Source organism: Sphaeramia orbicularis, chromosome 19 (assembly GCF_902148855.1).
Source record: "Sphaeramia orbicularis chromosome 19, fSphaOr1.1, whole genome shotgun sequence".
Taxonomy (NCBI): Eukaryota; Metazoa; Chordata; class Actinopteri; order Kurtiformes; family Apogonidae; genus Sphaeramia; species Sphaeramia orbicularis.
In genome coordinates this window covers 46,021,516-46,047,822 of record NC_043975.1, presented here as the reverse complement: position 1 = coordinate 46,047,822, position 26,307 = coordinate 46,021,516, and the positions used below count along the sequence as shown (strand labels likewise).

The following is a 26,307-nucleotide window of genomic DNA, read 5'->3' as shown; positions in this document are numbered from 1 at the left end:
AGCTGTCCCTAACCCTGACCCGGACCTTGACCCTAACTCTCTGGGAGTATGTGTGTAACTGTGGGTGTGGGTCTTTGTATGGTTGTGAAGACAAATTTTGGTATTTTTGTATCTTTCAGGGAACATTTTGACAGAAGATTCTGACTCAGGTTTAGGATTACAGTTAAAACAAGAAACGTCTGGGCTAGAGGGATGGGAGCTTCCTTTGTTCCAAGTGATGCGTTTGTGGTTTGGAGTGGACAGTCATGGTGGGAGGGTTGTCCAGTTGTGATACGAATGGTTTGGACAGTGGGCTGAGGAAAGCATTTGTCCGTTCCAGTTACATGTGACTATATGTTTGTCCATACATGTCTTTGTAGCTCATTTGGCTCCAATGTCCAGTAGAACTCTGAAATGTACTCCATTACATCTGTGTTGAGTTCTCCGACAGCTGAGTCCACATGCTGCCAGAGAACAGGGCTTACTGTTCTTACCACGGATCAGACCTGGAATGTGACAGCACTACTCCAGACTGTGCAAGGTTGAGAGATAGAAAGCCCAATAAAAGTATGCCCTGATGAAAGCTGCACAAAGTATTTATTTTACATCAACTGATCAGATGACTGTGTAAGGGCTCATTTATGCTCTATGTTAAAGACGCAGATGGATATAGACACAGCGTTCAGTAATTCTGTCCGTTTTCCGGGAGCTTGTGGATGCGAACCCAAACTGAGAATATGGAGCAGTACCGCCAGGAACCAGAGAGGGCAGTGTTGAGATTTGAATAGAATAATGCGGCGTTCAAGGCAACCAGTAACTCGTGTTTTTCCAACCTTCTACCGGTGAAAATGCACTGCAATGTCAGTCAAACCTGTGACTTCCCACCCATGAACTCGTACTAGACCAATGTACTCCCAGTTCCGATGTTATTTATCTGCAAATGTTCTGCATAATTAGCAGCTACTCTAGCATTAGCCAGTTTTCAGTCCATTGAGTGCAAGAATAAATTAATACCAAATATGTATCCAAATATCCAAATACCATAACATAAAAGGTAGAATTGCTTCTCTTGCCTTATGCACCGTTTTTCCTCCTCTGTTTCCCTCAGATAAGCAAAGACCAAACACCTTTGGTGATAGAAATGACTGTAAATGACCCTAACGTACGGTCCACCATGCTGGTTTGTTTACATCTAGCTCCCACAATTCCTTGTGCTCAGGCAGTTTGGCGTGACTTGCCTGGAATGTTACAAAATCGTGAGTCGTGGTCTGAAGTCATGACTGACGGGCTCAAAAACCGGCCGGGAACACAGCATAATATTCATAAATAGCGGAACTTTTCAAAGAGCGAATGTGTGAGTTATTGAAAAACTACTGATATATTTATGAGAACTACCCGTCTGAATATTAACATTAGTAAAACCTCCTCTGTCTGCACCATGTTTGGTATAATTGACTTTCTTCTTCCCAAAAAATTTTACTCTTCTTCATGGTATTCGGCCAGTATGGTAATTAAGAGTGGCGCCCTCTGGCAGATTGATTGAGAAATGCTTATTCCAATGTACAGGACACATGGAAGTATAAAGGCAGTGACACATGACAATGTTAGAGACAGTCGAACCTATTTACGTACGTAAAGTGAACATTTAAATGAGCCTTAATAAGAGTAGGAGCAGTGACTTAAAGCACAGAATTATCACTTATGTAGTGTCTACTTGGCAAAAGTATTTCAGCTCATTACTTCAATTTCTCAAACACAGCACTAACACTTGCTGTCGACCCAACTAAAAGCAAGAACAAATACAGTTTTGTAACTTCATGTGGCATTAATCACAGTTGGGACGGCTGAATAACATATGCAGGAGGGAAAGAATGAAAGTAAAATTAGTTAGTTTTTTTTTTTTTTGACAAGAAGTGATGATAATTGAAGAGACTGGAGAACAAACAGTGAAACTTTCCAAGCTAATGTTTCCGCAAACTTACTGGGAACACTGACCACAATGCTAACTCACATTGTTATATTGCAACAGGAGTTAGTCCTCAATCAATGTCCACACAGTATGAACATGAATGGGATTCACTCACCTGTCCTTCAAGTCCTTCATAAACATAGCAGACACTTCAAAACATAACTTTAAACCTTCATGAACGGTTTGGAGTTGAGTTAGACTTGGAGACTAAACACTTATTTTTGTTGTAACAGATTTTAAGTTGGATGCGTAAACCAGGTTCTTGTTGTGAGTGAGTATTGTGTAGTTCCCGGTTGGCCTAGCTAGCTGGTTAAATAAGGGAAATAAATATATAAGACCTCCTTAAGTCTTTTCATCTTTGAGGCTGATTCAAGTGGCCACTGGAGGAACTGCAGGTTTGGACATTCGTTCATCAACCCCAGAAGTTGCCATTTGGGTCTTTGCAAGTATTTATCATCATGTGTTTTTGATTCTGTGTTTTAGCCATTCCTACGGGGTGTTTGTACATGACAGCCTCCAAGTTAAAGGATCCCTTAATCTGTTGTTGATCTAAGCCAATTGTAGGAGTGTTGCACAAGTATTTAAAGAACATCTGGAGGTTAAATTAATTCATTTCAGTGGAATGAGTCCAGTCTGCAGATGCAAAGTGGTGAACTTTGACAAGCATACTGTATTTTAGCCACTATCAAAGTACAAAAACTCCTGGCATTGTTGACCTTTAAGGATTGAAGACCAGAAGTACAAAACAGTTGGACTGTTTTAACATGCACCTGCTCTGTTGGTACTCTGATTTCTAAACTGTTCTGTCTGATGTATCCCCAAAGCACACGAAGTGAGGGTACCGCCCTGTTTGTTGACACTGCCTTTCAGGTTTGACCCATAGACATCATGGGGTTGTATCAGGTCTAGCCTACACCACAGTCTTCACCGTCACCAGTCTTCTTCTGGCCTTTAAAGGAATTGGGATCTTGGAGTAAAAAAGACCATCAAAACCAGATTTTGCTCACCCTTGTCCTCTGTGCTTTTCTCTCCACCATCACCACCAAAACCACCTGTTGTGTTAGAAAAAAAAAAGACAGTCATCCCCACATTTCAACCAACAGCACGTTGTCAGCCTGGCTGTGATCATAACTTCAGCCAAATGAATCATAAAGAAGGTATTCCAAATGTTTTACCCTTAAAAGATTCAATCCAGATATAAAGTACAGACTGCAGCCACAGCCTGCAGGCTCACAGTAATGTCTGCACGTAAATTCATCAAGACTAAACCCATTCTTCTCAGACAGGTCGACACATGTCCATATATGGACATGGGAGCCAGAAATGCTCCCAGCTCTGTTTGGAAGGAAGATTGTGTGATACAATGTTTGAGCAGGGAGCAGTGGGGGATAGTTGGCTTTGGTGCAATAGGTCAGGGTGGTGGGTTAGGGTTAGGTTTGGGTTAGGGTTAGGGTTAGTCATGCAAAGTGTTCAGGACACGAATACAAGCATGACAACAAAATGGAGATGAGAGAGGGAGGGAGGTAACCCAGGGCTTTGGACGCACCAGTGGAAGGGAGAGCCTCTAAAAATAGAAACTATCACATACTTGTTTGATTGTGAGAAAGAAAAGGCCTTTAAGAGATTGTGTTCTTGTTGAGTTTTGTAGCTTTTAGGCCAGACATAGGAATTTCAGTCCACAACATCAGACTATTATCATTATTATCTTCAGACTATTATCATTATTACCTTCAGACTGTTATCATTATTACATCTCATATGTTCAAAACAGCTTTTGCTCGCAGTAATCATGTCTTTACCTTTTTTTCTCACAATATTTTTATTGGTATTTAGTGTTATATTGAAAGGTATATACATAATGAACATGAATCAAAACAACATAAACACTCATACACACACCCATTCACACTACGTAAACTTGTACCAAATGATATAGAAATATATATATATATATAACATACATATATTCTTATGAACATGTGTACATATATGTAAAAAAAAAAATTAAAATTAAAATTAAAAAAAATAATAATAATAATGATAAAAACATTAAAATACAGCAGTCATGATAATAAAACATTTTTTTAATAATATAAACAGTGATAATTTGTATGACATGTCCCTATTTTCCAGATACCATAATGTTCATATAAGGTTCCCATAACTGTACAAATTCCTCCAGTTTTGCTTTGGTAATATAAGTCAGTCTTTCCAGTCCGATGCACTCTGATAGTTCTTTTATCCATTGCTTCATAGAAGGAGCTTCCATGCTCTTCCAATTCAAAGCCATAACTCTCCTGGCTGTAACAGTCCAAAGTCCAACACTTTAGTTTGTTTCTTAGTATGTGTGAAATCCTCAGGGTTCATTCCCAGTATACAAAGTTTAGAACAAAATGGGATCTTAATGTTAAATACCTCAGACATACAACTGATGACCTCCTTCCAGAATCTTCGTATCTTTGAACATTCCCATAAACAGTGAATCAGAGTTCCTTTATTATCTTGGCATTTAGTACATGTATCAGGAATATGACTGGACATATGATGGAGTTTTTCAGGGGTTCTATAAACTCTTGTTAACTATTTATATTGTAGTAACTTAAGTCGTGTATTTGTAGTTTGTTTTTGGGCCTTTACCATGTCTTTACCTTTGTGTGAGTGACTTGATTTCATTTTGCCTTGGTCTTTTATGCTTTTCACCTGCCTCATTGTCCTTTCCCTGTGTTTCAGTAAGTCAGTCATCACTTTGGTTCCATGGTGGTGCAGTGGTCTGCACTGTCCTGGATTTGGTTCCGACACCAATGGTTATTGAATGTTTGTTTGTGTGCATGTCAGCCCATGGGTCCAGGGTTTTCCTCATTTGTACCCGATGGTACCCTGGACAGACTACAGTGTTTGGGAAACTGAATGAATAAATAATAACAACACACACTCCTCACACTCATGGTCATGATAACTGAATCAACTCAACTTTAAAACTGATCTGTGACAGAGTTCATGTCACTTTAATGCCACTGGTGGATGCTGCCTTCATTATACTTGAGCTCATTGTACCATCATGCATCAACATGTGTAATGAAAATATCTTATTTGATTAATCTCTTGTTCATTCTTGACATTCTTCATGCCTTGTGTCTTTTTTAGTTACTTCCTGGGCCTTCTCAGGATGGTGTCCCCCCTACAGGACACATACATGTGTGTACATCGTACCCACATAAACTAGATACATCCCAACAAACTGTCCCACATAAAGTGGATTGGACTACTTGGACTATTCTAGGGCTTTAAGAGCCAATACCCGGCTGTAAAGACACTGTAGGTCACAGGTGTCAAACATGCGGCCCAGGGGCCAAAACCGGCCCACCAAAGGTTCCAATCCGCCCCGTGGGGTGAATGTGCAAAGTGCAAATTAGGGCATCAAACTCAAAAATAATATCATAATAACCTATAAATAATGACAACACCATTTTTTTTCTCTTTGATTTAGTGCAAAAAAACATTAAATTATGAAAATGTTTACATTAACAAACTATCCTTTAACAATAAAATGCAAATAACTTGAACAAATATGAACAACTTGAAATGTCTCAAGAAAATTAAGTGCAATTTTAACAATATTCTGCCTGTTATTAAATATTTTATGCCTTTGTAGCTCTCACCTGTAATATATACACTGTAAAAAAATGACTGTAGAATTAACACCAAAAAGTTGTAAAATAGCAACATAAAAAAACTGTAAGTAACAATACAATGCAAAGTTGTTTATTTGAAAAGATTTTTGTTTTAACGATTGAATCAAATATAGCTGTAGTTTTTACAGGAAGATTATGTGAACAAAACTAGATTTGTATGTAGAAATGATGTATTTCTATTGTTTTTAGAAAATAAAACTGTAAATTGAAAAAGAATGTGATGCTGTTTAAATTGCAAGACCATAATGTTGAAATAACAGCATATTTGCTCTTTTTTTTTTTTTTTTTTTTTTTTTTTTAATAAAAAAGTTATAAAAAGTAAACATTTGATGATTTAACATTTTAAATTTGTAAATTAATGGGTTGGTAGAGCTGGTAGAGCGGCTTGTCCAGTAACCAAAGGGTTGGTGGTTTGAATCCTGGCTCAGATTGTCCATATGTCAAAGTGTCCATGGAAGACACTGAACCCTAAATTGACCTGGTGGCTGTGGACACCATGAAGGTGTATAAAATGCACTGAATAAGTGCAGCCCATTTACCATTTAAATCTACATGTTTAAAATCTTCAATCTACATGTTTAAAATGTTCAGTCTACATGTTACTCCGTAAATATGCTTACAGGTGGATGTGTTTTTTACAGTATTGTTCTGGAAACCACAGCTGCCAGTTTTTTTTTCCGTAAAAACAACAGGATTTTTTTTTACAGTGTGTGTATAAATGATAAGTCGAGGCATAATACTGATAAAATTCTACTTATATTTCTTAACAAATTCCATTTTTTTCAGGTTATTCACATCCTTTTTGTTTGGATAGTTTGTAAATGTAAATATTGGCATAATTGAATGTTATTTTTTCATTAAAACCATTTGGAGTTGTCATTATTTATTGGCTGTCATGCTATTATTTTACTGGTCTGGCCCACTTCAGATTAAATGGGGCTGAATGTGGCCCCCGGAAGAAAATAAGTTTGACACCCCTGCTGTAAGTAGTGTGTTAACTCCTTAACTCTTCTTACTTTAAAAGTAAAAAAGTTTCTTACTGAAAGGAGCAAATATTTGGACTCACAAAAAGGACTGTGATTTCATTATTTACCTTCTTTATCAAGGTATCAACATACTGAGGATTTTTTTTGGTCAATAAAAAACGACAGTGATAGAGTGAAAACACATACCAAGGACTATGTACATACTGTTGGTTGAACAAGGAAGGATTCTCAGATTTGTAGTTCTTCAACGTTAAATCACCCAAACATGAGAACAGTATTAGTAAATGTGATGCTATACATAAAATCTAGAGGAATCACTGTCATAAAAAGAGCAGATTGTGCTTCGTACTTCATAGATCCAACCATTTGAACAGATTTAATGGTGTGTTTGGGATGTGGCTGTTCATTGGCTACGCTGTGCCAACTGCACATTCACATCTGCATAATGCTGCTCACTTGACATCAGTCCAGATATGATCTTTTTTTTTTTTTTCTAAGTAGAAGCTTTTCCACATGAGTCAGACGTGGATGACTCATAGTCAAAAGCTGTCGTTAGTGAAAACATTAGTTTGTTTCCTCATGATATTTTGTCATATGACTCCAGCTTTGAAACCCTTCATAGTTAGTTACATTATTAATCCTGACCAGAGGAATGCTTGCGATAAGTGAAAAGGGCCTTGTACATTCACAGTCATTCACAGCCGTCTTCTTCTGTGTTCACTATAAACATCTACACAACACCTTTTTATCACCAGCCTTTGCTGTGCTTCAAGTTTCTGACATGCCTGGACAAAATTGAACACCCAAGGACAGTAAAAAGCTGTTCGTTCATTTCACCACTTTTAGTGAGAACCAAGTCTCTATGTTTTGCTGAGCCCAGCTTAGCATAGGAAGTGGAAGTGGAGGGTTAGGGCTAGGGTTAGGAGAAGGGTTAAGGTAAGGGCTAAGGTTAGGGTTAGGAGAAGGGTTAGAGTTAGGAGAAGGGTTAGGGCTAGGGTTAGGATTAGGAGAAGGGTTAGGGCTAGGGTTAGGAGAAGGGCCAGGGTTAGGGTTAGGGTTAGGAGAAGGGTTAGAGTCAGGAGAAGGGTTAGGAGAAGGGTTAGAGTCAGGAGAAGGGTTAGGGCTAGGGTTAGGATTAGGAGAAGGGTTAGGGTTAGGGTTAGGAGAAGGGTTAGGGCTAGGGTTAGGAGAAGGGCCAGGGTTAGGGTTAGGAGAAGGGTTAGGGCTAGGGCTAGGGTTAGGGTTAGGAGATGGTCACGGAGAGTTTCACATACAATTTAGAAAGACTTTGAAGAAGGGTTAACATGTGGGTGAAAATAGTAAAAGTGACAGTTATATTTGTTAGATTAGAATAGATTATCTTCAGTGAAATAAAAGCAGTTGAAAATAGTTATAATGAAATTAATCAATTAATTAATCATTGTAATTACTACTGATCATTGATCATTGCCTGGGACTGAGAAATGTTTGTGAGTGAAAGTTTAGTTCATGTCTTTTCTCATATGTTTTCATTTGTGTTTACATGTTACAAAATTTAAATAATAAAAAATGATTAAAAATAACTTGATATATAATATAATATAATATAATATAATATAATATAAATTTACTTATAATATAAATTTACTAATAATAAAACACTTAACCTCACATAAAACTGAGGCTGTGCGCCGTTTCAGCATAGGATCCTTTATGTAATGTACATAGGAAGGAACAGGGGGTCCATAGGTGTCCGTAGGGGTCCACTGGGGTCCATAGGAGTCCACCGGGGTCCATAGGTGTCCATAGTGGTCCATTGGTTTCCATCGGGGTCCATAGGAGTCCACTGGGGTCCATAGGTGTCTGTTGGGGCCCATTGGGGTCCATAGGTGTCTATAGGGGCCCATTGTCTCATTTCCACCCTGGGACCCCTTTGCAGTTCACGTGTCCATGGATGGGACTCTGCTGTTACTAATAACTGACTAGATTTATCAGCTCCATGTTCCTTTTACTTTTCACATGTCACCTTCACACATCAGAGACCCCCCCCACCCCACCCCAACCCAACCTGTTGTTTGTGTCTTCTTTGTGCGTAACATATGATGACAGCCTTTCCTACAGCTCTTTAAAGCAGTACACCATGCACACATCTTTGTCCGAGGATGTGTTGATGTGTTTCCAACCACAACAGTTTGAACGACCCTTTTGTTTCCTTAAAGGCAGCACCTTTGTTAGGATGCATGTGTGAACGTATGACAATTAATGACTTCTTGAACTGTTTCCACGGCTGCAGGCCGGTGTGTGTGAGGCAGCTCTGAGCTATTTCATTCTCACTCCTTCCAGCTCTCACTGCAAGACACAGCTTGCCATTGTCGATTATCACTGAGGCTTGTTTTTACAACATACTTTGTTTTGGGGGTATTCTGATCATGTACTTTCATGTATGGGAGTGTGTCTGCAACACACACACACACACACACACACACACACACTTGTGTGTAAGGAGTATTCACAGAAGCCCATCATTAATAATTCCTTCAACTGTATGGATTCAATGACCGTTTAATTCCACCCTTAAACTAACCTTAAATTAATTAAATGAATTACCCTTAAATTAACCCTAACCCTTAAATTAATGAAATGAATTACCCTTAAATTAATCCTAACCCTAACCCTCATATCCAGGCCTGTTGACCTATGTTCCCATTCACACAGTTCTTAGTTTAGTTAAATGCACATGTGTGTTTGATGGGTAGAGCAGACTGAACTCCTCTCTGGGTCTATGTATAGTCCTTCAACAGGGATTTAGACATGCACCGAGGGGTGACGGTGGCCGTTTCCATGGACACACTGTCTTACTCTTTCCAAAAACAATTGTGGAGGTCAGTGTCTATGGAGAGATTTATGGAGCTGCACAAGAAATGTTCTGTCCCTCTGCTGTTTGTTCCTGCTGTCCCTTTGGCAAAGTGTCCTGAATGCAGCCATAACCCTACTGCAGGAAAAGACCAAGTCCAGTCCAAGTCCAAGTCCAATCCCAGTCCAAGTCCAGTCCAAGTCCAATCCCAGTCCAAGTCCAGTCCAAGTCCAATCACAGTCCAGTCCAAGTCCAGTCCAAGTCCAATCACAGTCCAAGTCCAGTCACAGTCCAGTCCAAGTCCAGTCCAAGTCCAATCACAGTTTATTCTAATGGCAGTTACACCAGTCCCTAGTTCAGTTTTACTTAAAGAGAACTGGGAACCCGTTCCTAGTTCTGTTTACTAAAGGCTTTCCATGCCCCCTTGGGCAAAACTGTTCTGTTTTTTGAGACTTTTTTGCAGTTCCCTTTGTGCTTAATCGTCACTAGGAACCAGTTCCCAAAACCGGTTCCTAGAGACACTTATGGTTTTCTATATCCTCTTTGGCAAAACTGTTCTATGTTTTTTGAGACTTGTTTTTGCTTAAAAGGAACTGGGGTGTTAAACAGAACTGAGAACTAATTCTTAGACCAGTTCTTAAACATTAATCCCAGGGAGTTTTATGGACATTTAAGGCTTGCCAGTTCAAACTGCCCAAAATGGAACTAGGAACCAGTCCCTGTTCTATTTAAGGCTCCCCTGTTACCATTGACCAAAAGGGTTCCATTAATTTGTAATACAAATATGAAAAGTCCATCAGAAATTATGTTTGTTAGTCATCATCATCATCATTTTTTAAAATGTTGTCAGTTAGATATAGTTTTTCATATATAGTTTTTGAACTGGACTGAACTGGTCTGAACTGATCTGAAGTGGACTGAACAGGACTGAACTGGTCTGAACTGAACTGGTCTGAACTGGGTTGAACTGGACTGAACTAATCTGAACTTGACTGAACTGGACTGGGCTAAACTGGTCTGAACTAGACAGAACTGGACTGAACTGGTCTGAACTAGTCTGAACTGGTCTGAACTAGACTGAACTGGTCTGAACTGGACTGAACTGAACTGAACTGGTCTGAACTAGACTGACCTGGCCTGAACTGAACTGGCCTGAACTGGAGTGAACTGGGTTAGGGTTGGGGTTAGGGTTGGGGTTAGGGTCGGGGTCAGGTTTGGGGTTAGGGTTAGGGTTGGGGTTAGGGTTGGGGTCAGGTTTAGGGTTAGGGTTGGGGACAGGTTTAGAGTTAGGGATAGGGTTAGGGTTTGGGTTAGGGTTGGGGTCAGGTTTAGGGTTAGGGTTGGGGACAGGTTTAGAGTTAGGGTTAGGGTTGGGGTTAGGGTTGGGGTTAGGGTTAGGGTTTGGGTTGGGGTCAGGTTTAGGGTTGGGGACAGGTTTAGAGTTAGGGTTAGGGTTGGGGTTAGGGTTGGGGTCAGGTTTAGAGTTAGGGTTGGGGTCAGGTTTAGGGTTAGGGTTGGGGTCAGGTTTAGGGTTGGGGTTGGGGTTAGGGTAATGAGTCTGTTCTCTTTGATTGAATGCTGTGGGCTGACGACTGGACAGACTTTACAAAACGGATTCAGAAATAAACTACTGTAGATTACACCTGGCACTCCACTGTCACTGGGATATTTGTTCTGTTGCCATGGAGACCTGACACTGCTCTGTCTCATTCCTTACTACTCACGGACGGTGCTGACTGGAAAGACAACCACAAGAAAAAAAAAAAAAAAGAACGAAACAAACCACAGGAGGTAGAAAGAAACAACTCAAAGGCCTTGGAGCAACATGTAGACCAACGAAGGAAGGAAAAAAAAGAAACAGAAAAATGGAAGAGAAAGGAGGAGAGAAGTTAGTCTGAGTGCAGCAGCAGACCATGTGACTCCACCCCTCCCCCCCGGGACCCCCCCTCCACCCCCGGGACCTGTGGCATGCCATCACTTTATATAGAAATCTCTGTGTGTGTCTGATTAAAGGGAGTGCGTGGAAACAGCGGTGGAGCAGGAGCTGTGTCCCCAGAGTTTAATGCTGTGTGTAACCATCACACTCTTTCCCATGGAATTCACATGAGGACTGTGTTCACATCAGCACACACAGGACTGGACTGTTTTAAAGCCACGTAAGCCCAGACATCAGGGGTGTAAAAGTCATTTTAGTTCAGGTTTCACATTCAGCCCAATATGAGTGGGTCAGCCCAGTAAAATGAAAAAATAAATACAATTATACATGATGAAAATGTTTACATGTACTGTAAAAAAAAAAAAAAAAAAAAATGGCAATATTCCAGCAGCAGGGGTGCCGAAAAAATACTGTTAAATAACGGAAAATAACCATCTCATAAAAATACAGTAATTTTCCATAATTAAAATATAATTTTTTGCCCTAACTTTACATGACATTTTGCATATTTGTTTTTTACTTTTTAATGTTTAATAAAGAATATTTACATGTATTAAAACAATAAAATTACCTATAAATATGTATATAAATAATTTTCAATGAGACTAAGTTGTACAATCCACTGATAAAAACTATATTTGGACAGTTTATCAGTGCTTATACATGTTATACATTCACAAAAATACATTTATTCAACATTTTTGTTGTGAAACCTCCTGTAATTACACAAGATATTTGTCAATTAACAAACAAGTCTTGTTAAACTTACAGAACAAATACTTCTGTTACGGTTAATTGTCAGCAATTTTATCTGGTTTGATATATATATATATATATATATATATATATATATATATATATATATATATATATATATATATATATATAATTTTTTTTTTTTTTTTTTACAGTGTTAAACTTTAAATAAACAGTTTAATCTCATAAATAGAAAAGAAATGTTTGTGAAATTACAACATATTTGCAAATGTATTTTAACTGTACTTTTCTGTGAAAAAAGAAAAAAATTTCTTTTAAAAAATTGAAATTTTTTGCTCATTCAGTTACGGTTTTTTCGTGTTATTTTACATTTGACATGTAAAATCAGTCTGTTTTTATCATTTCATTGATATTTTCCTGTATCGTAAAAATACAGCAAAAATCTGTTAAATAAACAGTGAAAATTCTGTTAAATTACAGATTTTTTTACAGTGTGTATAAAATCATTCATTCATTTTTTGAACATGCTTTATCCTCACTAGGGTCACGGGGGCTGAGTCTATCCCAGCTACTTATGGGTGAAGGTGTGGTTCACCCTGGACATGTCTGTAGTTCATCACAGGGCTGAACATATATAAAGGGTATGCACATACGTCACTTCCCCCCCTCAGGCCACGCCCCTCTAAGTCAGACTGAGTGGTAAAAACCAACCTGCTCAACATGACGGAGTATAGCAGTAAACACAGCCAGACCGGGAAAATGTGAAATATGAAATTAAATGAAGGACAATTGGACTGGACATGGATCCGTACGACCAAAGAACAAGTGGTCCATGAACACTGACATGTGGACAGAAATGGAATATCCTGACATCCAGTGTGGAGGGGATCATCACTATTTTTACCTGAAACAAATATACATGGTTTCACCATCACTGACAACCAGGGTCCAAAACTAGGGCCCAGAACCAGCTGATCCAAAGTGCATTTACAGTAGACCGTGTACTGACCCCAGCGAATATATGCATGATCTACTGGGACTGAGGAGATTTACTGAGTCTAGTTCAGATCAAGTACTTTATACAACACAGATACTACTGCTGTGGACCAGCAGGGCACCACTGGATTCTGGGAAATTATGATATTTACCCCCCCGTTTTTAAATTACGACATTATTCTTGTAATATTATGGCTTATTGTCGGAATATGATGATTTTAATCTCATATACAAATGACATATTTGTTAAATTATGAGATTTTTTTTTTTTATAGCTATGACTTTTTTGTCATAACATTGTGATTCTTTTTGTATTCGACTTTATTCTCAGAAAATTACAGGTTTTATATCGATATTTTATGACTTCATACTCGTAGTGACAAGTGTTTTTATTTTCTTATGTGATCCTAATACTCCGTCGTAGCTTTATTCTCCAGTTCCCCGTATTTAAAAAACTAGGTTAGCCTCAGTTTCAGTTAGTTTACTAATCATGTAGGAGCACAAGGTTCAGAATCACAAAATGAAGACAAAAACCATGAAAGATCTGATCATGAAACCAAGAGCTTTACTAAGAAGTAACGTTAGCCCAAACAATACATCATTTAAGGTCTGATTTGACCCAAAAATACAGCATAAATTAATGTTAGCTGACACCAAACAGGATCCACAGATCTAGGTTTGGTTTCCTGGATTTGTGGATCCATCTACTTCTCTTTCCTTTGTCTTTCGGTGTCTGTAAAACGATAGCTCCAACTGCTTTTCAAACCTGTTCATACAATCAATCTCACAACAGCTCTTCCCCATTTTTTATTAAATATTGTTCTTCAGTTCAGACAGTATTGAAGCCAGTGCTGTCACTCATCTCCCTCTTTCTGCCACTCAGTGGGCAGAACCACAATGACTTCTGCTAGCTGTGACATCACGTGCATACTCTCTATAACCTCATTCATTCATTCACTTATTCATTCATTTTCTGAACCCGCTTTATCCTCACTGGGGTCACGGGGGCGGAGCCTATCCCAGCTACTTCTGGGTGAAGGTGGGGTACACCCTGGACATGTCTCCAGTTCATCACAGGGCTGAACATACAGAGACAAACAACCACTGTCACTTTCACACCTAAGGGCAATTTAGATTAACCCATTAACCTATCAGTGGATGTGTTTGGATGGTGGGAGGAGCCAGAGTACCCGGAGAGAACCCACGCAGACACAGGGACAACATGTATAAACTATCCTTTAAAATGTGAATAACACAAACAACCTGACATTTATAAAGAAAAATAAGTGCAATTTTAACAGTATTCTGCCTCAGTTCATCATTTATACGTATTTGTTTGAACGTACAGATCACAGTGGATCTACAAATACACACAACATTTACCAACAGGCAGAATGTTAGTACAATTACACTGACTTCTGTTAAGACAAACACAAGTTATTGTTCAGAATATCAATCCGATATCAGGGGGCGAAAATGAAAGAAGAGTCGCAGAATGAAAAAAAGAGAAAAAGAGAGAGGTTCATTTTGGGGGCAAACCCCTTTTATCAGTTCAGGTTCAGTTATTGTATGAAATCCTGAATCTACTGAACGAACTTAGAACCACAACTATAACGAAGATCAAGAACCATGTTGACACCACAGAACTGGATGGAAACCTAACCCTAAGCCTAACCCTAAGCCTAACCCTAAGCCTAAGCCTAAGGCTAACCCTAAGCCTAAACCTAACCCTAACCCTAAGCCTAAACCTAAGCCTAAACCTAACCCTAACCCTAAGCCTAAACCTAAGATTAAGCCTAACCCTGTGCCTAACCCTAACCCTAAACCTAACCCTAAACCCTAAGCCTAACCCTGTGCCTAACCCTAACCTTAAGACTAAGCCTAACCCTAACCCTAGCCCTAAGCCTAACCCTAAGCCTAACCCTGTGCCTAACCCTAAACCTAACCCTGTGCCTAACCCCAAAACTAACCCTAACCCACTGAAACCCTAAACCTAACCCTAAGACTAACCCTAACCCGAACCCACTGAAACCCTAACCCTAAGCCTGACCCACTGAAACCCTAAACCTAGCCCTAACCCTAAGACTAACCCACTGAAACCCTAACGCTAAGCCTAACCCTCCCTTGAACCCATTGAAACCCTAAACCTAATCCTAACCCTAAAACTAACCCTAAGCCTAACCTACTGAAACCCTAACCCACTGAAACCCAAGCCCTAAGCCTAAGCCTAACCCACTGAAACCCTAAACCTAAGCCTAACCCTAACCCACTGAAACCCTAAGCCTAACCCTCACCCGAACCCACTGAAACCCTAACCCACTGAAACCCTAGCCCTACACCTAACGCTAAGCCTAACCCTAACCCACTGAAACCCTAAGCCTAACCCTAACCCATTGAAACCCTAGCCCTAACCCACTGAATCCCTAACCCTAAGCTTAACCCTAACCCACTGAGACCCTAACCCTGAACCTAACCCTAAGCCGAACCCCAACCCACTGAAACCCTAAGCCTAACCATAACCCACTGAGACCCTAACCCTGAACCTCGCCCTAAGTTTAACCCTAACCCACTGAAACCCTAGCCCTAATACTAACCCTAGACAAAACTGAAAAATAAATAAATAAAAAAAGAAGACAAAACTGACATACAATGACAGAAATGAAAATGACATATATAAAAAAAAAAAAAAAAAAAAAAAACACCAAAAGAAGAAAGTGATGCAAAAAACACAACAGACAAAATGATGTAAAAGATATGACAAGACAAAAGATTTGGTTCAGTTCAGTTTTTCAAATGTTTATTTATTTATTCATTTATTTACTTATTCATTCATTTATTTTAGAACTTTGATCCTTTTTTACTCTTGATGAAGGAGAATCAGTTTTAAAACAGGCTGTTTTTAACAAGTATCTGGACTTTTACTGGAGACAAATATGCGTGGGCACATTACGATCATAATAATTGGCTTCATTCCTGATTTAAGTCACTATTTTATGAGTAAATTTCACTGACTTACAAAGGTTTTATTATATGATCAAAGCTTCTGAATCAGTTCCAGTTTGAAGCTCATGGTGGGGATGTGTCCTTATTTGACTGCTGTTCCAGTTAAATCAGCAGACGTATCATGAGGATTCCCTGTGTTTCTGGAAAATCCCCTCACACACACACACACACACACACACACACACACACACACACACACACACACACACAGACACACACACACACACACACACACACACACACACACACACACACACACACACACTGGTTCAGTCCAAATACATTCATATGTGGATGTGTCTTTTCCACAGAGAAGCAGAACTCAGTACCAAACAGAGTTTAAACAGGAAACTAAACAGAGAGGGGTGTGTTGAAGCCTGGACTGAACACACATGAGTGGGTGCAGTGGAAAGCCTCCATAGACACACACACACACACACACACACACACACACACACACACACACAAAGTCACATTGAAAATAAAATCACACACAAAATATGCATAAATTATGAGAAATCAAAAATGATGGAAAAGACACACAACAAACAATTATGTAAAAATAAATAAATAAATTAAACGACAACAAAAAAGATGAACAGAAAAAAATGAAGCCAAGGACGGAACCAGATGTGACAGAACAAAAAAAAAATGACATTGAAAATTCAGAAGACATAGATTACACACAGAGGATAATAATAGATCAGTAATATAGAAATCTAATCCAATACTATAGACAAAAATAATGTCTGTACAGTTAACCCTTAAACACCCAACGTCTGTTCCCAAATGTTACTGTGGAACCTTTGTCTTTAAGGATTAAAAGTGGATGTTTGGGTCTTTAAGGGTTAAAGGTGGACGTTTGGGTCTTTAAGGGTTAAAGTCAATAAACAATAAAAAATATTCAAAAAGAAAAAAAAAATGACATAAAAAACACAAGACAAAAACAACACTGATTTTGTTTCCATGGTAACAGGATGAGTAAACATACACTCAGGCTCAAGTCCCCACTGGGATGTTAAATAAAAACCCACATACTTTCCACTGATTCACTGGTGTCATGAACACTTATCGTAACCTTCACCAGAACTACAGAATGCCTAAACCAAACCTTTTCTTCACTTCTTCCTCCTTTTTCAACAGATTCCTTTGTTTTTCACTCCACTAAGTTAATCCTTACTTAACCCTAGCCATCAGGTCTCCAGGTTCATGTCCCCTTCATGTATGAAAAACATTTTAACACACGCACACACAAACCCCAACACAATGGTTCAGGTTCAGGTTAGGATAAGTGCTATGGTTGTGTTATTGTTGTTGTTGCCATGGTTTCCCTGTTCGGGCTGATAATGACTCACTACCAACTACCCCTGCAGTATTATCATATGCCCCACATACAACTACCCCTGGAGTATTATCATATGCCCCACCTATAACTACCCCTGCAGTATTATCATATGCCCCACATACAACTACCCCTGGAGTATTATCATATGCCCCACCTATAACTACCCCTGCAGTATTATCATATGCCCCACATACAACTACCCCTGGAGTATTATCATATGCCCCACATACAACTACCCCTGCAGTATTATCATATGCCCCACCTATAACTACACCTGCAGTATTATCATATGCCCCACCTATAACTACCCCTGCAGTATTATCATATGCCCCACCTATAACTACACCTGCAGTATTATCATATGCCCCACCTATAACTACCCCTGCAGTATTATCATATGCCCCACATACAACTACCCCTGGAGTATTATCATATGCCCCACCTATAACTACCCCTGCAGTATTATCATATGCCCCACCTATAACTACCCCTGCAGTATTATCATATGCCCCACCTATAACTACACCTGCAGTATTATCATATGCCCCACCTATAACTACCCCTGCAGTATTATCATATGCCCCACCCATAACTACCCCTGCAGTATTATCATATGCCCACATGAAAACTTCAGTCCAGACACACAATAATTCCATCTGTTCTATGAGTTCTTTGTGTTCCTCAGGAACTGAAATGTTTCTGCTTTGACCGTTGGCCTCTTATAACTACAAACCATTCTTTGTGTTGCAGTTCAACTCTTTGGACTTGCACTTTCGTTCACTGTCATGCGCTGAAAACACAAACATATAACAAACATATGTTGGGAAGGTCCAGGACTAAAGGCCCATTGATGGTGACTTCACCTACGTAAATATGTGCGTCTGTTCCAAACACTTTCAGTGTCAAAGCCTTATCCATGTGTCCATTGTGTTGGAATGAGCATTTGGCATCACATCCACCAGAGGGCACCACTCTAAATGAACATACTGGTTTAGGAGAAGATGGAGAAGAGAAGAAGAATCAATAATAACAAATACTGGGATGACACAAGAGACAGGAGACACTAAAGATGGTAGTGAGAATATCACCGGTATGTCCATAGGTTCTGCAAAAGTCACACTGTCATTCTTTAAAAAGTTCCACCATTTCTGGAAATTATTGTCTTTAAATCTCAACACTGCCCCCCATGGTTCCCAGCGGTACTGCAACATATTTTCTGTTTGGGTTTGAATGTATGAAGGCCCAGAGGACAGACAGAAATACAGACATAATACAGCTGGATGTCATCCATATAGAGGAGGTGGCTGATGGTCGTTCCACTTCTAAACCGGTACCCAAAGCCACTCTTGGAGATGATCTGGCTGAGAGGGTTTAGGCCCATGCAAAACAGCAGGGGGGACAGGGCATCTCCTTAGTATATGCTCCATCTGATGTTCACCTCGTCAACTGGCTTTGAGTTGGCCTCCAGAGTCGTGTTCCATAGCCTCATGGAGTTTTGGATGAACTCTCTTAGTGTCCTGTGGATGTTCTACAGCTTTAACCACTCCAATATCCATGTGTGTGGCTTGAGTCATAGTCTTTCTTGTAGTCAGTCCAGGCAGTGCACAGGTTGGTGTTTCTGGTCTTACAGTTCTGTCAACCAGTAGCTGGTGTTTGGCTCCTCTGGTGTTATTGCCTATTCCTTTCTGTGCTCTTCTCATGTATTGCTCCATGTGCCTACTCATCTTAGCCGCTATTGCCATGTTTCCACTACATGGAACCAGTTCGACTCAGGTACCAGATGCTATTCCTGTAGACCGTTTCCATGACAGGATACTACTGACTTTACAGTACCTGGACGTCATAGCGATGTGGCGGATTACTTCCGTGTCGTCTGCTCAGAGTTGCTGATAAACTCGTTCGTTGCATGTTGTCTCTTCAAGCTCATGCTGAATTTTTACGTCTGAACCTCCTCAACAAACCATGGAGTACTTTTGCGGGCTGTCAACATGTGGATCAACATATCGCTATATTTACTGTAAACTTCCGCATCTGTTTTTTGTAAAACGGCGGGTCACAGAGACAACTCTCTGACCAATCACTGGTCTACAGTGTTTACACGTCACATTTTAGTATCTGGTCCCCAGTCTTGGAACCTTGGCAGAGGTGATACCAAAAAACTAGTAACGGGTACCAGATTCCAGATACTTTTTCGTAATGAAAACACAAAGAGGCCGAGTCGAGTCAAGTCGAGTTGAGCCGATACCACATAGTAGAAACGCGGCATTAGATGCCTGATAGGAGCTTCCATGTGGTGCTGAGGCGGGTTCTAGGCCGGTAGTTGGATGGTATCATTGCCTTCTAGGGGTCCGTCATTATGAGGACTGTCCAGCCCTGGGTTAGCCACTGTGGGTGGTTTCCCCACATTAGCAGCTGGTTCATCTGTGCTGCTAGGCGTTCATGGAGTGCAGTCAGCTTCTTAATCCAGTAGGTGTGAATCATGTCTAACCCTAACCCTAGCCCCAGTAACCGAGGGAATAGTGTCCAAGGTTAGACACACACATCAGCATGAAGGTGGAAAATGAAATCATCAGACATTTACTCCCACGGCTCCAAGACACATAGATTCCATCTTTTTCACACACACAAGCACATATTGTGTGTTTTGTAACTCCCTTCCCTCCTCCCGGCCCATTTTGTAATTTAAGTGAGAAGCAGATATGGAAATTTGGTCTTTATCTCTGAGAATGTTTTGCAAGAACTGAAGGCAAGATGTGGTCTGATGAACACACACACACACACACAAGTCCTCCCATCACACACCCGTTACATACCTCACTCCTGTATTTTCCATGGCTCTGAGTGTACCTTCCTGTCTTTGGCGCAGTTGCCTGGTGGAGAACAATGTCCCATTAAATTAGGAGGGTCAGGAAGTCAAGGCACTAAAGTCAATGGCTGAACTTCCCCATACACTTTTTCCATGTACTTAGGACACACACACACACACCTACACACACACTTTTCATAGACTCAGTGTGTATGGATCCATAAGTGTCATATATATTTGTCTTCATACTCTAATGTTTTCAAGGGTGTCCAGTTCATTAAATGTCCGATCCCAGATGTGGGCTGAAACTTCCAAGGTTTGACACATTGTAGTGTGTTTTCTTGATGACACTGCTGAGGGTGAACAGGATTCAGAGTGGTTCATGGTGAATCAACCACATTTGTGTGTAAATATAAACTAGCCTTGGAGTCAAAAGCAGTAGTATATCCTGACTCAACACATTCCTCCCTCATTGCATTTACTTTGTTATCTTGTATGAATTCTCGCTCATGTTACGAATTTAGGCTTTCATCAAGAAAAACTGAGGTGAACTTTTTATCATCTCCCCTTTTTGTTGTGCTTATTACCTCCGCCAAGGAGGTTATGTTTTTGCCAGGGTTTGTTTGTCTGTCTGTCTGTCTGTTTGTTTGTCTGTCCGTTAGTGTGCAACATAAGTCAAAAAGTTATGGACAGATTTTGATGAAATTTTCAGGGTTTGTTGGAAATGGGATAAGGAAGAAATGATTAAATTTAGGTGGTGATCGGGGGGGGGCACTGATCAGCCTTGGCGGAGGTCTGCGCTCTCCGAGTGCTTCTAGTTCTTAATGTTGCAGGACCAAAATACATGTATTGGGCTTCATTTGAAAGGGACAATGTAAAGTACAGAAGTCCAATCAAATGCCGCGTTTCTACTATATGGAACCAGCTCGACTTGACTCAGCTTGACTCGACTTGGGTACCAGGTCCTATTCCTGGAGACCGTTTCCATTACAGGATACTACCAACTTTACAGTACCTGGACGTCATAGCAATGCGGCACGTTACTTCAGTGTCGTCAACTCAGAGAGTTGCTGATAAACTCACTCGTTGCTCGTTGTCTCATCAAGCTCATGCTGAATTTTTACGTCGGCCACCAAAGACTGAATCTCCTGACTGAATGGTGTAGTTTTGCGGGCTGTCATCATGTGGATTAACCTACCGCTACATTTACTGTAAACTTCCGCATCTGTTTTTTGTAAAACGGTGGGTCACAGAGACAACTCTCTGACCAATCAGTGGTCTGCAGTGTTTACACGTCACGTTTTAGTATCTGGTCCCGTGTCTTGGAACCTCGGCGGAGGTGATACCAAAAAACTAGTACCGGGTACCAGATTCCAGGTCCTTTCTCGTAATGGAAATGCGAAGAGGCCGAGTCAAGTCGAGCCAAGCTGGTACCACATAGTGGAAATCAAGGTTATAAGGATTACAAGGATTTTTCATTATAGTTTAGTTTTATTTAATTTTGACTTTTTTTTCTCTTTTTCAGTTTGTTTTGATTCATTTTTAGAGCAGGTTTGCTAGTTTTTATTAGTTTTCATTTTTTTCCTAAATGCTTCATTTTAGTTTAGTTTTAGTATTAATTTTAGTTTTGTCAGTTCTTTTATCTTCCTCACCGTCATATTCAAATAAATCCCAGACAGGACTCTGCTGCTTTTTCCCAACTTTAGTCTCCATGTTTCCAGGTAGAGTGGAGACCAGAAGATGACTCTAAACCACAAGTGACGAGAAGTGACGGACCATGAAGTGTCATATGGCACTGCTAACTAAAATTGCTAGAGCGAAATAAATCGATTTCGTATCAGTCCGACATTGACAAACACAATAACGAAGGGAATTTTATCCATAATTTGTATACGTTTTAGTTAGTTTTGTAAGCACAAAATACAGTTTCAGTTAGTTATCGTTTTTTCTTTTAATTATAGTTTCTATTTATTTCAGTTAACGAAAATGGGTTTTTTATTCTAGTTTTGGTCATTTCATTAGTTTTTGTTAACGATAATAGCCTTGGTGGAAATGTGGCATAAGCCTTATCCTTATCTAACCCTAACCACCTGGTGGATGAGCCCCTTAAAAATGGGAGCCGTCTGAACATGAACACATACTCATGTACTCAGACACATTTCTGTTGAAGCCTTTCAAATGGCTTCTGGTCCAACACCAGACTCCAACAGAAGTCCAACCATCCACGGCTTCCACTTCTACAGGCACAGGGACATTTATAGAGTTATAGAGTTTAAGGCCATGGGAAAGACAGACACACACGCTGAAGTGATTCCTGGCGTTCCTGACATTGGCCTTATGACTGAAACAATATGAAAAGAGTTAAAGTGAGGAGGTATTTTCCAGTGCAGCTGTTCAGGAAAGACATGATCCTTCATCCAAGGTCAAGTTTACCCAAGATACTGCAACACGAGGCCTTCAGAAAATCACCATCAAATATCAGCTAAACACAATAGGAACCCCCCCCCGCAACACACACACACACACACACACACACACACTCTTATCTCCCATAAGTCCATCTTCAGGCCAACACTTTGATGACGCTGTCTTCCTGCTGCTGTGTAAATGATTTTCCAGGACTCTGTTGCTTTGTTCCATTATGTTTTTGTGCTTTTTACATGAACTGTCCAACAGCAGAAAAAGACTGCCCCTCATTTTCCACACCTCTGCCTCCCTTGCCTGTGCTCCTTTGTTCTGGTTGTGGTGTGTTCCTGTTTTGACTGTACAAGCAGTGGAGAGGGAGAGGAAAAGACAATACATACGAGCGCTGGCGTCCATGTGGACATTCTGGAGCCTAATTGGATGATGGAAAGAGGAAGCCCCTCCCTCCCTCCTTCCCTCCCCACTCCTTCATTAACGAGCTTGTATTATATTTATGAGGTGAAGGGGGTGGGGGTGAGGCATCCATGGATGGAATGCAAATGGGGAAGGGCTGGAGAGGTGTGTGAGGGAGATGGATGGGCCAGAGCTGGGTGAGGGTTAAAGTTAGGGATGGGTTAGGGTTAGGGGTCAGGGTTAGAGCCACAGGCGATGGGAGGAGGATAAGAACATGAAGGGATGTAGTGGTGGAATGTTTGATCAGGGCGGGACGGGGTCAGGTACAGTCACATCTTCATCGGAATAAAAACCAAAACAACTGCTGAGATACACATTTATGTCATCTATTTAATCCAAATGCAGACTAACATGCTAACTAATAAGAATAATGGATTAGATTTATATAGCGCTTTTCTACGAACGCATACTCAAAGCGCGCACAGTGGATCCATTATTCATTCACTCTCACATTCTCCCTCTGATGGTGGTAAATTACATCTGTAGCCACAGCTGCCCTGGGACAGACTGATGGAATCGTGGCTGCCAGTTTGCACCTATGGCCCCTCCCATCACCACCAAACATTCATACACTAGTGTGAGTAGCAGCACAGGAGGCAAGGAAGTGTCTTGCCCAAGGACACAGTAGCACATGACTAGGACAGAGCGGGATTTGAACCGCCAACCCTTTGGTTGGAGCCATGGCTGCCCAACTAAATATGCAACAACATGTCAAAAGCCAAACATTGCGTTTGTAATTTGTCAATTGGAACAAATGATGGATTTAATCCTGGATCGCAGGCTCGTCACATCAACTTCACAAAGACTTTCCTTAAGGTTTTTGTCAAATTATCTTTTAAAAGAAGAAGAATTTTCTATCTATGAGTTTTTTCTGTCATTTCTGCTATGTTCACATTGCAGGTCTTAATCCTCAATTCCAATTTTTTGGCTGAAATCTGAGTTTTTGCTTGGTTGTTATTCTACAGTAATGTAAGTGCAATGCCGTCAGACTCGTGTGTGAACAGTCTACACCATAGGTCTCAAACATGCGTCCCGGGGGCCAAATGTGGCCCGCCAAAGATTCTAATCCGCCCCATAGGAGGAATTTGCAAAGTGCAAAAATTCCACACTCAAGGCTGTCAAACTGATTTTCGTTCAGGTTCCACATACAGACCAATAGGAGCTACAGTCAAATAATAACAGCAGAATAACCGACAAAAAGGAATGACTCCAGATTTTCTTCTCGGTTTGATGTGAGAAAAATTTTACACCATGCCTATAAATAATTACAACTTCAAATACAGTATATGTTTTTGTTTTAATGCAAAAAATAACATTAAATTATGAAAATATTTACATTTACAAACTATCCTGTAACAATAAAATGTGAATAACCTGAATAAATATGAATAACCTGAAATGTCTAAACAAAATTAAGCACAATTTGAACTATTTTCTGCCTGTTACTAAGTGTTTAGAGTCTTTGTAGATCCAGTCCATAATGCATATGTACAAATGATAAGATGAGGCATAATATAGTTAAAATTGCACTAATTTTTTTTTAAAGAAATTTCAGTGTTTTCAGGTTATTCACATTTTTTGTTTGGATAGTTCATAAAAGTAAGTATTTTCATAATTTAATGGGGGTTTTTTGCACTAAAACAGGGACAAAAATTTGGAGTTGTCATTATTTATAGGTTATTATGCTATTATTTTACTGGTCCAGCCCACTGGAGACCAAATCAGGCTGAATGTGGCCCCTGAAAGAAAATGAGTTTGAGAGCCCTTTTCTAAACTCCTGTCATGTCACATGCCTCACACTGTGTTTATGGAAGTAAATATGGATCTAGTGCACAATTGTGATGTCTGTCATATTTCAGTGATGTTATAGTTGGATGAAATGCAACCAGAGGGATTATAAAACATCAGATATGAATGTGATTAGGGAGCAGATATGAAAGTTTCCTGGGTCTGGTTTGAAAAAACGGGATTTGAACTGTTCAGACAGTCATAAAAACATCTGATATGGGTCACATATGGACAAAAATGTCTGATTTGAGGCACTTTTATCTGCAGTGTGAGCGTAGCATGAGACAGTAACTCTGTTCTTATGCAACAACATAAATACATGTGTAACACTTGTAAGTTAGGGCTAAATATAACTGTATATATTGACCGGCTTTATATGTAAAATGTCATGACATAACTTTTGTTATGATTTGGCGCTATATAAATAAAATTTGATTGAATTTGATTGATTGGTATATAATTCAATGTGTCCCTCTTCCCACAGGATGAAGTGAAGATCCCTTCAAAACTCAGCGTCTCTAAATCCATGAAGGTTTCTGACTCTGTGTCTGGAAGCAGAGGAGGAAGCCTTCTGGAGCTGAAGGAGGCTGCTGAGGAGCCTGGAGAGGAGGGAGGGGAGGGGGAGAAGGCTGACAAACCCCACGTGGACCTCTCCTCAGATGAGGAAGGGCTGGACATCGAAGAAGCCATTGAAGAGTCTCGGGCAGAACGCATCAAGCGCAGCAGTTTGCAGCGTGTCCAAACACTAAAGACAGTGTTCTCCAAGGAGAAGATGGATAAAACCAGGGCCAAAACCAAGGAGAACCTGGAGAAGACCAAACAGAAGACCAAGGAGAACCTGGAGAAGACAAAGCAGAAAACTAGAGAGAATTTGGAAAAGACCAAGCAGAAAACCAAGGAGAACATAGAGAAGACCAAACAGAAGACCAAAGAGAACCTGGAGAAGACACGTCACAACATCGAGAAGAAAATGGGCAAGTTGGGCACACGCATGGCGGTCAACCAAGAACGCAAGCAGAAACTCCAGACGTCCCGTGACAAGGTCAAGAAGGCCTTCACGCCCGACCACGTGGTTTATGCCCGGTCCAAGACTGCCGTGTACAAGGTGCCGCCCTTTACCTTCCATGTTAAGAAAATCCGTGAGGGTGCGGTGGAGGTGGTCCAAGGCACTGAGATGGTGGAGGTGTCCCAGGACGCCGAGCCCTTCAACGAAGTGGACAGGGAGGTGGAGTTGGAGGAGGGGGCGGAGGAGGTGGAGATGGAAATGATGAATGGAGGAGGTGATGAGGAGGAGGGTGAAGATGAAGACGAGGAGGACAGCCATGACGCCTTACAGGGGGACAGAGACAGTGACTAAAGGAATCTGTCCAAAGCCTTGGA

The 26,307-nt window shown here is 40.4% G+C and overlaps 1 protein-coding gene across 1 annotated transcript in view; it reads left to right on the top strand.

Moving 5' to 3' along the window:
* The window catches only part of LOC115410111 (caveolae-associated protein 1-like), a 34,770-nt gene that overhangs the window by 5,619 nt on the left and 2,844 nt on the right, over window positions 1-26,307 (top strand). Inside the window, exon 2 of the mRNA XM_030121555.1 lies at window positions 25,412-26,307. This exon is cut by the window's right edge and continues 2,844 nt beyond it. Coding sequence (XP_029977415.1) covers window positions 25,412-26,284 — 873 coding nt within the window. The 3' untranslated portion in view covers window positions 26,285-26,307. The remainder of the gene's footprint in view (window positions 1-25,411) is intronic.